This window comes from Astyanax mexicanus, chromosome 22 (assembly GCF_023375975.1).
Source record: "Astyanax mexicanus isolate ESR-SI-001 chromosome 22, AstMex3_surface, whole genome shotgun sequence".
NCBI classification, from domain to species: Eukaryota; Metazoa; Chordata; class Actinopteri; order Characiformes; family Acestrorhamphidae; genus Astyanax; species Astyanax mexicanus.
Genome location: NC_064429.1, coordinates 1709323 through 1726370, shown reverse-complemented (window position 1 = coordinate 1726370; position 17048 = coordinate 1709323). Strand labels below are relative to the sequence as shown.

At 36.0% G+C, this 17048-nt stretch overlaps 1 protein-coding gene and 1 long non-coding RNA gene across 2 annotated transcripts; both read left to right on the top strand.

The window, feature by feature from the left end:
• The first annotated feature begins 425 nt into the window (after positions 1-425).
• LOC111194381 (uncharacterized) lies at positions 426-5791 on the top strand. Its single transcript, XR_007428972.1, has 3 exons — positions 426-1010; positions 5425-5496; positions 5568-5791. It is a non-coding gene; the product is annotated as an uncharacterized LOC111194381 (long non-coding RNA).
• A 2736-nt stretch (positions 5792-8527) lies between these two features.
• LOC125786954 (uncharacterized) lies at positions 8528-10987 on the top strand. The gene is made up of 6 exons (XM_049470619.1): positions 8528-9212; positions 9616-9666; positions 9742-9786; positions 9865-9929; positions 10016-10214; positions 10487-10987. The coding sequence occupies exons 1-6, from the start codon at positions 9075-9077 to the stop codon at positions 10709-10711; spliced, it is 723 nt and encodes a 240-aa protein (XP_049326576.1). The 5' UTR covers positions 8528-9074; the 3' UTR covers positions 10712-10987.
• Positions 10988-17048: the final 6061 nt, after the last annotated feature.

Sequence of the window (17048 nt, the reverse complement as noted above, 5' to 3'; positions counted from 1 at the left end):
TAGTACTGCTACACGCACACACACGCACACACACGATCAGCATCCCTAGACGAGATACCCCTCGCTGCAGAACCACAAGTCCAGGGGGTGGGGCTGGATCTGATCCAAGGGGTGGAGCCTGACCTCCTGACCACCCATATCTTCTTTTCATTGGTTTTAAGTCATCGCATTTCAATTCGTCGTTAAACTTAAAACGTGTCGCTTACGTTTCCCGACCAGGACTTTTATCTTATCAAATAAATCCTGGAAAATGTTATTTGCTACGTAGCACATTTAAATCACACAATACAGATTTAAAAGAAGGAACATGTCTGTGATTACAAACATAATAAAATGCTGTACATTTCCTATATAAATATTAACTATTTCATTTTTTATCTTTAATAAAAATGGCCTAAAGACAAAATAAAAAATAAATAATTAAAATAAAGGATGCCAATGAGTGTCTTATCTACCAGCTACCATGTTCATTTATAATTACAGATATTAATACACAATCAAAATGGCGAACAAAAAACAGAGTTCTATAAAAAGAGTGTAACGATGTATAATTTTCCAAAGAGCTTGGAAAAATGCCCAGTACACTGAGAGTATAGAATGAGGATGTTGTTACTGCCAGATTGTTATTTATATTTTTTCTTTCTCCTCTTCCCCGTTCGTGATTGTTTACTTGACTCCGAAAGGCGAGTGAGTAAAACCGGATGGGGAAGAGTCCGATCTGCTTCAGACCAATGAAAACACGACGTAGGAAGAGTTGGATCAGATCCAGCCCCACCCCCTGGACTTGTGGTTCTGCAGCGAGGTGTACTTGCCCTAGACCCCAAAACCAACCGTCGCGCACACCCCAAACGTGTGATCACGTTTAGAGTGTAAATGAATCTAGATGATATTTACCTTGGTGCCCCTGCGCATCAGCCCAGTTCAACCCGTGCGGTTTCTCGTAGCACTTGGCGCGCGGATTCCTCAAACATTACAACTGTCAGCTATCCTGAAACCTTTGAAGTTTGTAGGTAGGTAGCAAACCTAACTAAGTATTACGTACCTTTTTTGAAATATAATTTATTTTGACTTAATAAATATTTTGGCCGTCAAATATGATTTATAACCCTATCTGTGTTGCCTCTTCAGTTAGCTAAGCTAGCTAACTTAGCAGCATATCAAGGTGATATTATCTGAAGCTAAATTATCTCAGAATGTAGCATTAAACACATTTCATGTTAATGTAAATGTTAATGTTGCTATAACAGTTACTAACAGACAACCAAAAAGTATGTTTTTACTTGAAATTCAAATTGTTAACTAGTGTACAAGGCCAGAACAGAAGTACTGTTTCGGTATTTACGTTAGCTAAGCTATAAACAGTTAGCTAACTAGGATAGAAACCAGCCAGTTTGCTAGCGTTAGCTTAAATGCTTTTACAAACATACATACTGTAAAAGCATTTAGGCTTGCTAGTTAACCAATTTGGTAGTTAGCTAGCGAATTGGTCTTTACTAGCTAACCTAAATGCTTCCACAGAACTTTTGTTTAGATGTTGTACATTAGCTAGCTAGTCAGCTAGGTTAACTTAGTGGTTGTGTGTCTCTACAAGTCACTGTGTAATGTTTGTTTTAGCTAGCTTTTTAGTTAAATAAAATGGTGCTGTGTCTGTGAGTTAATATAAAAAAATCTTTATTTGTATTGTTTATCCCAGAGTTCAGTAATACGTTCCTGCACACTCTGCTACTTCGTTAAAAGTGTATGTTATTAACTTAGCTAGCACATTTTTATATAAACACACTCACTACTACCAAATAAGCTTTAGTCAACATTTCTCTAATTTGTAAAATCACACTAGAAGTTGTTTGTGTATGCAGTATATTAGTATACTAGAGACAAAAATGTTTTACTTGAAAAAGTTTAAAATTAAATTACACACACACAGTTATCCTGTTAGACACAACAGGAGAATTTAACAACATTAAGTAAAATAGTGGAGCTTTTCAGAGCAATTAAATTATTCATGTTTTATATTGGCAAAAAAAGGAAATAGGAAAATCATAGATACATTTTATTATTGTCAGTAAATTAATATGTTTTAATGTTGCTGCCCCTACTTTCGCTTCTGCTGGTGCCCAATTTTCCAAGTACTTATTTCAAGAATGTGATGCTGAATTTAAAATGGTCATGTCATACAAAAGAAAAAATATAACAGGATTATATTTGTAAATATGACTGCAATAAACATATTTAACATTAAACTATTACTGTACTTTGATTCTATTAGTTGATAGTTGTATCTATAGAAACAAGCGTACAATTAAATATGTGTAGAGAAGGTATAACTTGCTTTTAGAGCCTACTCAGAAAATATAAATAAGAAAAACTATACTGGTGGGTGTGTAATGCTCTCAGGGAGTAAGATATAAATTTACTGAGGAGGAGACATCAATGAATTATTAAATTATCTTTATTTTAATTGTCTTTATATTATTTTAATCTTTATAATCAACACATTTTCCTTATAATTAATGTAGATGTATTTATATATTTAAGTATTACAGTATGGAGGACCAAAAATGACATACGTATAAATAAATAAATAAATAAATGCACATATAAATGTAGAAATAAATAAATGTTGAAATAAATAAATGAATAAATAAATAAATGTTGAAATAAATAAATACATATATAAATACACATAGAAATGAATAAATAAATAAATATATAAAAAATAAATACACGCATGAATAATTGTATAGGTAAATAAATAAATTAATAAATACATTTCTAATTTTTTATATTTATTTTTATTTATTCATTTATATGTGCATTTATTTATTTTTTCATTTATTTATTCATTCATTTATTTCAACATTTCTACATTTATTTATTGATTTATTGCCACATTTATTAATTTATTTATTTCTGTATTTCTGCATTTGTATGATAGTTAGGTAGGCGGTCCTATCCTCGCTCTAAAGCAGGATTGGTTTTTGAGCTGCAAAAGTTTTGGTTCTACTGCTTGTCACTACCCGATCTGTACCCCCTGCCCGATTTGTTCCGCGCATGCGCACGCATGCGCATTGCAAACTGAGCAGGGGCACAGATCAGGTAGGCAATGCCAAGTTGTGGTTCCGCTCACACTGTCGCAAACAGCTTGTAAAACGCGGTTTCAAAATGAAGGACTTACGTTTTTACAGAGCTCTGAAAGAGTAAATTTTAAGTGGAACATTTACTCCACCATGCAACAAAAAAATGTGCAAGGAAATGCGGCGTGTGTCTGAAAACTTCATAGCAAAAGGTAAGTTAAAATCATATCATATTTTAGAAAGGTTTGCGTTAGCTGAGGAAGCGAAGTGTCCCGTTATGTGAACTAGTTAGTATAGCTAGGTTAACTATGCTAGCTAATTTAGCTCGGAGTATTTTATTATATCAATAAGTAATTAAATATGAAACGTGTTTTTTTTTCGGCAGACAACCGATTGTTTTACACTGGACCAAATAAAACGTATATGAGACTAGTTGTTTGTACTGAGGAGGAAAAAAGGTCTGTTTTGATGGAGTGCCATAACTCCGGCACCGGCAACCACAACGGTGTACGAGGCACGAGAGACAGGGTGATTGCTGGATACTTCTGGCCTACCCTAATGAAAGATGTAACTGAGTGGGTATGTTGTGAAGTTATAACACAATTTCTTATTTATTTCCAGAGCGTAAAACTGCAACACAGTACATATAAATGTTTTATTTAGTATAAATATTACAGTATTATTCATACAAGGCTGAAGTTGGTTTGATATTCGCAGCTCCTGATTCGTTTGGTTGTATGTACACTACCTTCCATCACTTACTTTCTCCAGTTTTACTTTAACGTGCTGTTCTAGTGTAATTCATTCATTTACTAAGTAGAAAATATCTTAACTAGAGAATTAGCCTCATACTTTAAGAGAAAACCTGGCATTAGCCTGGCCAGAGCTAATTGTATACTGTATAATATTTATTTTAATTATTGAATATATAATTAACAATTTAATATATAATGAAAAAAATATTTAATAAAATTATATTTTAAAAACCTTTGTGAGCCATACTGCACAAAAAATGAATAAAAAGCTAATGTTCCAATGTGATTTCAAATAATTTTTTCATCTTGGGCCTGACCAAATACACATGATATGAAATTGAAGTCTCCTATGTTAAGGAAAACCTAGAATTAGCCTGGCCCGAGCTGATTTTATACTGTAAAATGAATTAGCAACATGACATACGAGCCATAATGCACCAAAAATTGAATATTAAGCTGACGTTCCAGTATGATTTTGAAGGACTTTTTCATTTTAGACCAGAACAAATAAACATGAGATGAAGAGTTCTAGTATTCACAAAATCGCACTGGAATCACTGGCTTTATATTCATTAATTTTTGTGCATTATAGCTTGTATGCCATGTTGCCAGTTCGTTTTAAAGTATAAAGTATTTCAGGTTCTTCTTAAAGTAGAAGACTAAAACTCATTATATCATGTGTATTTGGCATGGCCCAAGATTAAATATCCTTCAAAATCGTACTGGACCATCAGCTTATATTAAATTTTTGCTGCATTATGGCTGTGTATGCTATGTTGCTAATTCATTTTACAGTATAAAATCAGCTCGGGCCAGGCTAATTCTAGGTTTTCCTTAAAATAGGAGACTAGAATTTCATATCATTTATCAGTATCAGTATTTGGTCTGGCCCAAGATGAAAAAATTCTTAAAATCACACTGGATTTTTTTTTTGAGCGCAACGGCTTTTAAAATATTATTGTATTTTTTAAATTATATATAAAATTTATTAATTTAATATTCAGTAATTAAAATAAATATTTTACAGTTAACAGTTAGCTCTGGCCAGGCTAATGCCAGGTTTTCCCTTAAGGTAGGAGGCTAATTCTCTATTTAAGATGTTTTCTACTTAGGAAATGAATGAATTACACTAGAACAGAAAATAAGTGGAAGGTCGTGTATATAAAATTGCATTTTATAACATAATATATATTTACATAGTTAATAAACAGCTGTACTGCTTTTCTTCATTATAGCTCCTTCAGTGTTGATATGTGAGGTGTTAAATATAATATTCGGAACAGTTTGTGAACGCTCCCTTTAGTTCACGGTGGTTCAGTGAAGCGGCAGCTGCGAATATCAAACCAACTTCAGCCTCATATTATTTATTCAGTAGAAACAAAAGAAATCTTTCATAGATAGTTACCAAGATTCTGATTTTGTATAAAAATAGTGTAACAAAAACAAAGTAATGTAACGACAAATATTATTGTGCACGAAATTATATAGCACACCCCTTGTTCTAATATGTATTTATGATATGCATTTTATTTTACTTTTTGTACATGTTTAGACACTGTCCCAACTTAATTCTTCTTTTTTTTGTTTTTTTTTAGGTGAAGTGTTGTCGCCGCTGCCAACTAAATGACCCCATGAAGACGGGGACACCAGTGTTACATTCTATTAAGGTATTCCAAATTCTGTTTTGTTTAATAGAGAAAATAAATGTTTTGAAAGGTAATGGAAAATATGTGTTTAGGTGAAGGCTGCATGGGAGGTGATTGGCCTGGATTTAATTGGCCCACTGCGAGAAACTGGTCAAAAAAACAAGTATGTGTTGACCATGACTGATTTATATACAAAGTGGGTTGTTGCTGAGCCACTGCAAAATAAGACTGCAACTGAAGTGTCAGCAGCCATCATAAAGACACTCTACTTGTTCGGCATGGTCAAGAAAATTATTACTGACCAAGGGAGAGAGTTCGTTAATGAGGTAAAAGTCTAGTATAATGTGAATTCTTAACATTGATATTTATCTTAATTAGCACACATGTTTTTCTGACATTCTGCTATGCACACTGTATTTCCTTTTTGATGATTTGCACACAGCTGAATGAAAACATCTTTGCAACTCTGAAAATCAAACATGCTGTCTCAAGTGCCTACCACCCTCAGACAAATGGGCAGGTAATTTTCAACATAATTTTATTTGACATTTCCCTGTAATGTTAAAAAAAATTAGGAAATGTTTTAATTGTTGTTGTGTTTTATATATATATATAGGATGAGCGAACAAATCAAAATGTCAAACGTGTATTGCGGAAGTATGTAAATGAAAGCCATAATGATTGGGACATCCATTTACCTGCAGTTGTGTATGGTATTAACACTGCTAAGCAAGTGGGTATTCATTATACATTCATTATGGTCGATATATAATGTAATCGATATATAATGTTTTATTTCTGATAACTTAATTTGTTTTTAACCAGTCTTCAACCAGGCACACCCCGTATTTCTTATTCTTCCATCGGCACCCTCATTTGCCAGAGGTTATGAACGCCTGTCCCATGGGAGAAGACTTTAAAATTGCTGACCCAGAAGATGATCTTGACACCCGAGTAAATGAAATGAAAATTTTAAATGAGAAGGTTAGGTCCAAATTCATGTAGTCTAACCACAGAAGTTTTTTTTAATTCAATGGCATGTAGTAAAGTGTAATTTTTTTTTTTCTTCAGGTGCTTAGCAACATTGAAAATGCGCAGAAAAGACAACAAAAGTCTTACAGGAACCGTAAGAGAAAGCTAATGAGCACAATCAGTCCTGGCGATGAGGTCTTGATTTCTCAAGATTTCAATATAAAACAGAGAAAAGACACCCTTGCTGACCGCCACAAAGGTCCTTTCACTGTGGATAGTATCTCTAAAAGGGGTGTGGCATCAGTGGTGAAAGATAATGGGACTCGATGTTGCATCAATGTCTCACGGCTAACGGTGAATTTACACTGCTCCGACGCGACAACGCACAGCGACGGATCCCATTCATTTTCAATGGGAAGCGCCACCTCCGTCAGACGCAGTCGCGCGGTGCATCATGGGTCCGACGCGTCGAGAGCGGGGGATGCGATGCGATGAAAAGTTGAGCCGAGCTGAACTTTATGCAAATGAGTCCGTCCAACGCAATGCGTCTATCCAATCAGAGAGCAGGTGTTGGCCTGTAACGCGTCCTCAGCGCAGCGCATGAAAACATTTTAGTTCCGCTTTCAAGCGTCCAGAGAAGCCTGGAAGAGAAGTTTCAGGCTTCCCTGTTCTTTATAAAATCCCTGCTGATTCACAGGGACTCTGTCAGCGAGGAGAAAGGCTGCTGTGATTGTTGGAGTCTCTGGTGGGTTTTTAAAATATTAATATGTAATTTAATTGGAAAAGTTTGCTTTTTTCAGCTTATATACTGCTCACTAGACAGTGTAATGAAGCTCATTCAAACATTTATATCTATAAAGACACATTTATATTTATTAAGTATTGGAAATGATAATAGCTTATATAAAAAGCATTTCCCATTTATTAAAACGATTTAATTGGACGACGCAGGGAAAGCCTTTGTCACGCCCACATGCAACCGGTTGGAGGGGGGTAGTGCGACCATGTGCGTTTTCGCGTCGGAGCAGTGTAAATTCACCGTAAGGCCTTTCTACAGGTTGGAAAGTAAGAGCTAAGTAGTGTTTTTTTTGTAATGGTTGACATGTAAGGTGTATATTGTAAAGTTTATTTTATTAATATTAGACTTAATTTTTTTTATTGTCTCTTCAGATCATGGAGCAGTTCCATGTGTGTCACTTCAGGACCATGAGTATGGTACACCTGATGAAGCAACAGACCATCCTTATGCTTTTTCTGGAGAGAAATGGGAAAAAGACTTGGGTCCTCTCCAGGAAAAACTGGTAGGGGATGATTCCACCTAGCCCATTCCAAATTTCACTCTCCTTCACACACTGTTAGACACTACCAATAATTTTTTGCAATCGTATATTCAGACCATCTCTCACATACTTACACTCTCACACCATTCTCACCCCCCCTCCCTTGCTAACTCTTTTAATTGCAGTTGAAATATGTCCTGGACAAAAGCCTTCCAGCAGCAGAATTGATTGTTAAAGATGACAATATCTGTCTTACACGTGAGGACTTGTGGAGTCTTGGGTTAAATCAGTGCATGGAGTCTACTGTAAGTATATTCATGTTGCAGCATGCTTGCTCAAAGGCACAGAAATAGTTTTTTTTTGTGTGTAATTTATGCCTTTATTTTGTTTTATTACGTCTAGATTGGGAATGCATGTTTTAAGATCATCAGAGAAGCTGCTCAAAAACATGTAATTAATTACAGAAGCTCAAACATTGTTATTTTGTATACTTCTTCATGGGTACTTGTATACATTTGCTAATCTTGTTGTGTTGTAAATAGGGGAAAGATGTTTACATTGCTGACATGTATGTGGTTCCCACATGGAAAACGATGAATGTGGACCCACTCTCAAGTTTACCGGTAAAGTGAAGTTAAACACACACACAGACAGACAGTTGCACATTAATGCAATGATTTCTGTACAATGCACAGTAGTTGAATGGTTGCATTTTCTTTCTCTACACCAGAACAATCTGTGTTCCAAGGATGCGATTTTGTTCCCTGCATGGAGTATGCAACAGAATCAACTGGATCACTATTTGCTATGTGTTGAGTTACAGTTTCAAAAAATAGATATTCAGATTTTTAGAATGAAGTTTGTTGATTAGCTTATCATTTTGAAATATGTCCATTGCAGGTTTTACTGGTTGTGGAGAGAGAGATCATTTTTCTAGATTCTGTACTCCCTGGTGGTTTTGGAGATGACTCGTACAAAACGATATTTAGGTTAAGAGAGAGGAAAAAGTTGCCCTTGTTCAGTGGCTTTTACCAATAATATTTTACGCAAGAGCCATGTTCTGTGGCTGCTGATTTACACAAAAGCCTTGTTCTATGGCTGATGATTTACAAAAAGCCTTGTTCTATGGCTGAAAATTAACAAAAAGCCTTGTTCTATGGCTGATGATTTATAAAAAGCCTTGTTCTATGGCTGAAAATTAACAAAAAGCCTTGTTCTATGGCTGATGATTTACAAAAAGCCTTGTTCTATGGCTGCTTATTTATAGCTTTGTTTTTTTGTTTTATGTTTACGCAGAAGCCTTGTTCGATGGCTGTAGGATTAGGTCTCATTTTATGAAACTAGACCATGGAGAACAATTGTATGACTATAGGTTTCAGTAAGTGTGTGTCCATAATTAATTTTTTTTCCCATTTTATGTGCAGACATATTGCAGGCCAGATTGACCCAAGACCCTGGACAGAGAAGACCGGCAGAAGTTTTGATGTAAAGCCTTTTCTTTATTTTCTTACTGGGTTATATAAAACTCTGGACATCAGTTGGCTTAAATGTAATGTAAGACTATAGATATTTTCTTTTGAAGAGAATTTTCTACTGTGATTTTGGGAAACTGAGCCATGACTAGCCCACCAGTTGATACTTTTTGCTATATTCATTCGTCTTCTTTCCACCATACATTCTTTCTTGTCCAGACCTAGGGACTTTCTGTCTATTTTACACAATTTGAAACAATCTCTATCTTCAGCACATCTACTTCATGTATTAATGGCTTTTGGCAGTAACTCAGTAAGGGGGAACCTAAGCTTACTTTAGTGAAGCACTTGTCTACATCTGTTTCTATTGGTTCAACACCTTTACTTAACAGTAATATTTAATATTTTGTTTCCAGCACTTCCCTCAACAAACTTCTGGGAACTACTGTGGCATCCTTATACTCATTGTAAGCATCCTTTTAAGTTGTGATAAGCAGCATTTTGAGTTATTGGGTATAATAGAGAGATTTATTTTTTTACAGTATGCCCTCTGTATCTGCACCAATACCCCATTTATCTTCACAGAGGTAAGTTGCATCTATTAATATAGAAAAAATATTTCAAACCCCACCCCAATTGTCTGATCATTGTTATATATGTTTTAGAATGATGTGCCATTAATCCGCCAGTGGTGGTGCATCCTACTGATGGAAAGATTTCAGATTGAAGGGTAAGGCCACTCTGCTAAAGTATTCATGCCTTTTCTGCATTTTATTTCATTTGATTACCTGCTGATTAAGTTTTTTGATTCAACAGACATGGCCAGAGGTTTGCTTTCTGGACTGACAGGGCTAGCAGGCTATTGCAAGGGACCCTTCAGCCACTTTTTAGGGTATCTAGGTCAATCACTTCAGACATTCCACCTCATGTGCAAACCATGGTCAACCGCACAGCCCAAGAAAAGAAGCTGGTAGACTTTGCTGTACAAGACCATGGAGTCCGGCAACATTTGTTGGTATGTTTGTCACACATTAACAATGTTTGTTATTTACAATTTGCACATTGTTTTACCATTACAGTGTTATAAGCAAATAAGCAAAAGGCCTTATAAATCATGCTTGTTGTCACCATGTGTTGGGGGACTTTTTTTTTTTTTTTTTTTTTTTTTTATGTGGATTTACAGTCCAAAACTTTTAACATAAACTACTTTTGACATTCAACTAGAAATGTTAAATGTTTGCTCATGTTTTGATGAAGTGCTTTTGGCACTTTGCCTTTTGACCTAAGGGTGTACTCTGTGGAAAAGAGCCTTCGAAGTGGCTCAGCAGAATCCAGAAGGGATCATCTCTACGGGTGCCAGTGTACCTGGACTCGGAGGAAGAACAGGACTCCCTATTTTTCGATCTTCAGGATGTCCTGAAATCTGCACCAGTAGAATTCCACATTGAGGATCAAGTGCAGTTCATTTTGGATGTTTTGTTCCCAGAGGTAAGGTTACTAGGTATGCAGTAAATATCTATTAACAATGTTAAATAGCCTGTTGTGACTTAAGTTACATAAAAATTTTAATCAAATGTATCTTTTTTTAAAATCCAATAGAGTAGTACTGTGAGACCATGATAACCACAATACATTTTCTCAGACAGTTATTGGGTCATTTTCAGCAGTGACACTAACGCTAATGCTGGAGTTTTTAAACACCTCAGTTTCACTTGCTTGACCTGAATAGTCCACCGGCGGTGGACATCCAGTGAGCATTGATGAAGGACTAGAGTATTGACAGCACCAACTATGCAGCAACAGACTCAGAGCTTCTATCTGACTTTACATATACACTGTGGTGCAGATAGGTAGGAGTGTCTAATAGAATGAGAGACAATAAATGGACACAGTGTTTAAAAACTCCAGCAGCACTGATATATCTGATCCACTCACTGTACCAGCACAACATGCACTAACACCTCATACACCACCACCATTGCTAATCACTTCTAATCACTGCACTGCAGTGCTGAATCTTTATAATGCAGTTTTATAATTTATATTTAATTTTTTTAACCCTTTTGTTAGTGCATCACCCAAGCCATGTCTACACTACAGGGAATAACTATACAAGAGGCTGAAGAGTTGTTTCTTTCAGGTCCTAACTACAGCAGAAGGTAAAAACAGTTACCTGTGTTTGAAATATCTGTATGAATGTTTATTTATTGTGACTACCATTTTAATTGGGTGGGTGGTTGCGTGTTTGTGTCGGGGTACTTTGAGTTGGGGAGGGTGGGTTTTTGTGTTGTGGTGGGTGTTTGTGTCGGGGGGGTTGGGTGTGTTGGGGTGAGGTGGGGTGGGAGTGGGGTGAGGTGGGGTGTGTTGAGGTGGGGTGGGGTGTGTTGGGGTGAGGTGAGGTGGGAGTGGGGCGGGGTAAGGTGGGAGTGGGGCGGGGTGAGGTGGGGTGAGGTAGGGTGGGAGTGGCTGGGTGGTTGTGTGTTGAGAGGGATGTTTTTCTTTTGTTTTGCTTTTTGCTCTCATGCTTTCTCTGAGAAGAAAATAAACTGGTATTTTGATAAATGTGTTGTACCTTATTTTTAATGGTTAGTAGCATATTGATACAGGACCACATTTAGAGACATGGTATTTGGTTCCCATTTCTAAACATTCTGCTGTGTATTTTAAGCAAAAATAAAAGTTTTTTATTAATAAACTCTTTGTTAGCTTGAGGAATACTACAAATGGTCAAAGACCACACCACCACCCCATATAATGGATATAACCCAAACAGGTTTGTTATAATGGTAAACAAATTACATTTTTTAAATGCCTCATACACCCTGTAATACTAAATTTGACAAAGCATAAAATGCACAGTTTATATATCAACTGCTCAAGAACAAAGAACATTATTTTACATACATTTTAATAGATTATTTTGTTTGATTTTCGAAATATATTTAGTTTAAACACCTATCAGTCTATCTATAATTCAGAAAACAGAAGTTAAGCTTGAGCAGCGACCTCACAGAGCCGAAAACTGTTGACGCATGCGCACAATGGCTGGTGTAACAGCCGTGGCTACCTGATCTGTGCCCCTGCTCAGTTTTCAATGCGTGCGCATGCGCGGAACAAATCGGGCAGGGGGTACAGATCGGGTAGTGACACTGCTCCTGCCTTGGCCTGCAGCGGCGACATTTTTAAGCTGTTGACCCTCATTCATTTTCAGCAGTTGTTACTGCAGTAGGGGTTATAGCCGCGATGTTGCTGTGCCGTCCCTTTTGTTCTGCCTCACTGATACCGGAAGTACAGGACGGTGGAGATAAATAAATAAATGAAGAAATGTGGAAATAAATAAATAAATAAATGTAGAAATGTTGAAATAAATAAATGAATGAATAAATAAGTGTTGAAATAAATAAATGAATAAATGTTGAAATAAATAAATGAATGAATAAATAAATAAATGCACATATAAGTAAATATATAAATAAATATATAAATAAATAAGAAATGTATTAATTTATTTATTTACCTATGCAAATATTCATTCATTCATTCATTCATTTATATGTGCATTTATTTATATATTTATTTATTTATTTCAACATTTATTTATTTATTCATTTATTCATGTATATATTTATTATTTCTACATTTATATTTGCATTTATTTATTTATACTTATGTCATTTTTGGTCCTCCATAGTACAGCTCAAACACACACACACAAAAACCTATACAGTATGTGTGTATATGTACAGTACTGTGAAAATGTTTTAGGCCAATGCAAATTTCTTAAAACCAATCATCTCAATATTAAGTTGAGTTAATATTGAGTTTTACTTGGCAAAGGTACCACGTATTAAAACAGATACAAATAAAAATAAATACGGTAAAAAGTAACAAGAAGTCCACAGGTGCCAAACCTTTGTTTGGGCGAACCTATTAAACCAATGTTTTTCATAGTACAAAGTAGGGCTGTGAATCTTTGGGAATCCCAAAATTCGATTCAAATTTGATTCTTGGGGTCACAATTCAATTTTTTCCTGATTCTTTCAAATCAGTTGGATTTCTTTTTCTTCATCCTCCATACTTTAGCGGCGCAACAACAAACACTGTAACACAACACTACATGCCCCTCTGTAGCCTAATAGGGAGAGGCAGTAAGAGCACTGTTGTGGGGAGCTTTTTAACTGTACCACGGAGCTCAGCTAGTTAAAGAAACAGTCCGGGGTCTCCGTTCTCGTATTTGGTCTTCATAATGCATGCATAATGTTGTTACCCCTGTCTTAACTTTTGGAACATGTTACAGGCATCAAATTCAAAATGAGTGAATATTTGCAACATTAAATTTCTTGTCTTTGTAGTGTATTCAATTGAATGAGTTAAAAAGAATTTGCAAATTGTAATCTGTTTCTGTTTTCTTTTTTCCCTTTATTTTTTAAATATGTAAACTTTATGAATTAAACGTAAATTTAATATAAATCTTTGTTTTATGTCTTTCTTTGAGCTTCCAGACAAAGTTTTTCTCTCATTAACACTAATTGAGTAAACAGAATACTCTATTTAAACCAATGGTAAATTCCTTATTAGTGTTTCCTATAATAATATATAATATATATAATATAATATAATAATATAATAATCATATTGATGTACTGATGTACAAAGTGGTTATTTACATAAATTTTATGTACAAATAGCTTGTAGCTTGTAGTAGTAGGAATAACATTGTAGGTTCCTGAACCTCCTAGTTCTTAGAAAACAAATTCACCAACAGTAAAAGACAAAGTACCTTCAGTTACAAAAGTTTTGCTTAACTTGTGTTGGGCACTGGACCAAGTTCTGTGGCAGGATCTCAGCCAGCTTCAAGAACAGTCAGAAACCAGTGTAGGCCCAGTCCTGGTCCTACGTTCAAAAAGACACTGGGCCGAGTCCGGTGACCGAATCTCAGCCAGCTTCGAGGAGTCAGAAACCGAATAAGGCCCAGACTTGGTCCTGCGTTCAAAAAGACACTGGACCGAGTCCGGTGACCGACTCTCAGCCAGCTTCGAGGAGTCAGAAACCGAATAAGGCCCAGACTTGGTCCTACGTTCAAAAATACACTGGGCCGAGTCCGGTGGCCGGTTCTGGGCCACCTTTGAGGACAGTCAGAAACCAGCTAAGGCCCAGTACTGGGCCAGCACTCGGTGGCTATCTGGGTCATATCTACGACTGATTACTGTATCTGTTATACAGTAAAACTTACTATATTTATTACACCCCATATGGCATTTTAATGTTCTTGTTGCATTTATTTACTTTAAAATCTGTACGCACATTCAAATAAAATTTTAAATTTACACATGAAATCAAGAAATACTGTACATCATAACTTTTTATTAACTTAAAACATTGTAACAAGTCAACAGCAGTTCAAAGGTTTTAAGCTTCTGCTTTTCTGTCTAGTACAAAAACACACACATTCCCAGCTGACCTACAGTACAGTAACAGTGAACAGTGTCCAGCTCCACCTGAAAAACAACGTTTAAAAGACGATTTAGTTCATTTAATTGGTCTCAATTTCACAAGCTACAGTTACTGAAATTATTAAACTTCAGCCCCAAACTAAATATATAATCCACATGCATCACTGCTATAATCTGCGTCTAAGTAAAACAGATGAAGAAGATAAAGATAAGGAATGAGTTTAAAAATACTAACTAACACTACAAATCACAAGCTTGTCCAAGTTACACGCTGCAAAGTCACCGTTGGGCTTTTTTCTGCCCACAAACGCGTATGCGGGGGAAGCCACGCCCAGCAAGCTGTGGTGGTGGAGCTGTGGTGTTGCAGGCTCCCAGTCTCGCGCCGTACACTCCTCGAATATCCCCTCATTAATACAGCATAATACATACTAAACAAGTAAATAAATACATTTTATTATGAAAAACTAGACACTTGTATGTCTGATGTATTTTTTACATTAACTTAATAATATATTTCTGCACTTATTCATTTATTAAATTCAACATTTCTACATTTATTTATTTTTGTAGCCCAGTGGTAAAATATAGTTTTTCCTTTTTTCTAGTTTTTAGGCTTTTATTTTTTAGAGGCTTTTATTTTGACACTTCCATTAAGACCCATTTGGTGTGGTGTCAGATGTGCACCTCAGACGGCTTTCCGTGTCTAAGCGGTTTTTCCCTATGAGAAAAATGAATAGGGTTTTTAAAAACCCGCCTCCGTCACATTCTGTGGTAAATAAATTTGATTAGACCCCTGTACGTTTTATTCTGTGTACATTTTACTCCTGAAAAACACTGGATCCTCTGAATTATGAAATCGTTTAAGAGTCGTAATGAGAAAAGCTTAGCAGAGTGAAGTGAACCCCCGGCGCGGCTGTAGAGATTAGCAGGGGACTGTTTTCGGCGCAACACCAGCGAAAAGCTGAGCCAACTAATGAACTAACTGCCCTTACTGAGGAAAGCTGAGCGTGTCACAGCATAAAATCACTAAAAGAGGTCAGAGATACTCGAGAACCAGATGTAACACCTTTTAACATTTACCCTCTTTATTATACAGTGAAATAAATGGGTGTTTCTGGTTGGTTGTCGCCTCAGTGAGGGCAGGTAGTTAGTGATTAGTTGATTAGTTAGTTGTTAGTTGATTATTTCGGTCAGGTGTTGTAATTAGTATAAACTAATGACAGTAATTAAATACTAAACCTGCAGGGAAGCGCTGATCCTGAACTGAGAGCCCCTTTCTCTTACTATCTGTTTTTTAAAGCTCTAACACAGACTACACTGCTCAACATTACTGAAAGAGTTTTCACCTGTTCAAATGCTTTAATGATCCTCTGTGAAGAAGCATAATAATCCAAAACGCTTTCTGACCGGAGTTCGCTGTTGTTATGCAGAATCCAGTCCGGGGAGTTTCGTTGCATGAATTAATAAAGCCTGTTTGTAGACTGATACAAATACATGTTATAGCTGTTTAAAGAAGGAAGCGCCTTTAACCTGGAGAATTAGAATTGAGCTGTTATATCAGAGAAATTCAGAAAATACATATTAGACATGTATTCAATAAAATTTTAGTCACTCTAAGAAAAAGCATGTTTAAAAGCCTTGTTACTGGAGTTCAAAACTATAAAAAATGATAAGCACATACTTCAATATAAAACTGGTCTTGCTCAGTTGCTTCATATGAACCCATTCATTCTGAACTCATTGCAAGCGTATTCTCTATAGAGATTATCTGGCATGGCATAGCTAGTTCTTGAGTGTGTTTAGTTTTGGTGTGTTCCCCTGATGTTTCTAGTGAGCAGCCAGGAGAGTGTGATTTCCCCACAGTAAGAAATTGTGTAACAGATTTTTATTGAACAGCACAACCAGTTGTTTAGTGTGAACCTGGCATAAAATGGCTGCTACTTGGACCATGGACATGCATGAAGAACTTGGACAGAGTGCAAGAAGTAAATATACAAGGCCATCCAATAAAATAAGAGAAATAACCGTTACCGTATTTGTCCTAGATTTATCTTTTATTTGTTTGTTTTCTTATATTACCAGGAATAGTTTGTGACACACTATTTTTGTCAACATTTAAGTTTCTAAACTTAAATAAGAACTATCTAAGAACCAATTTAAGAGGCAGCAGTCAGAATAAACCCATGAAATCTATTGTGGGTCCTGTGTTGGTTCAGTTTTAACAGGGTCACATTTGTTACCAGGAGTGGGGTTAGGGGGTTAGATGGGCTGTGTTTAGGTCCAATACGGTAGTGGTTCAGGTTGGTGTTCGTTGAAGCCAGCGTTGCAGTTTCCTTGGAGCCATGCCCACTACACAGATCGTCTTCTGCAGATTTATGATGACTGGGACCAAGATG

Bases quoted from the DNA above. Each gene is read 5' to 3' on its own strand.
- LOC125786954 (XM_049470619.1), top strand. From the start codon at position 9,075: ATGGAGAACAATTGTATGACTATAGGTTTCAGTAAGTGTGTGTCCATA. The intron at 9,667-9,741 runs GTAAGCATCCTT...ATTTTTTTACAG, and splicing joins GTGGCATCCTTATACTCATT to TATGCCCTCTGTATCTGCAC. The intron at 9,930-10,015 runs GTAAGGCCACTC...TTGATTCAACAG, and splicing joins GAAAGATTTCAGATTGAAGG to ACATGGCCAGAGGTTTGCTT.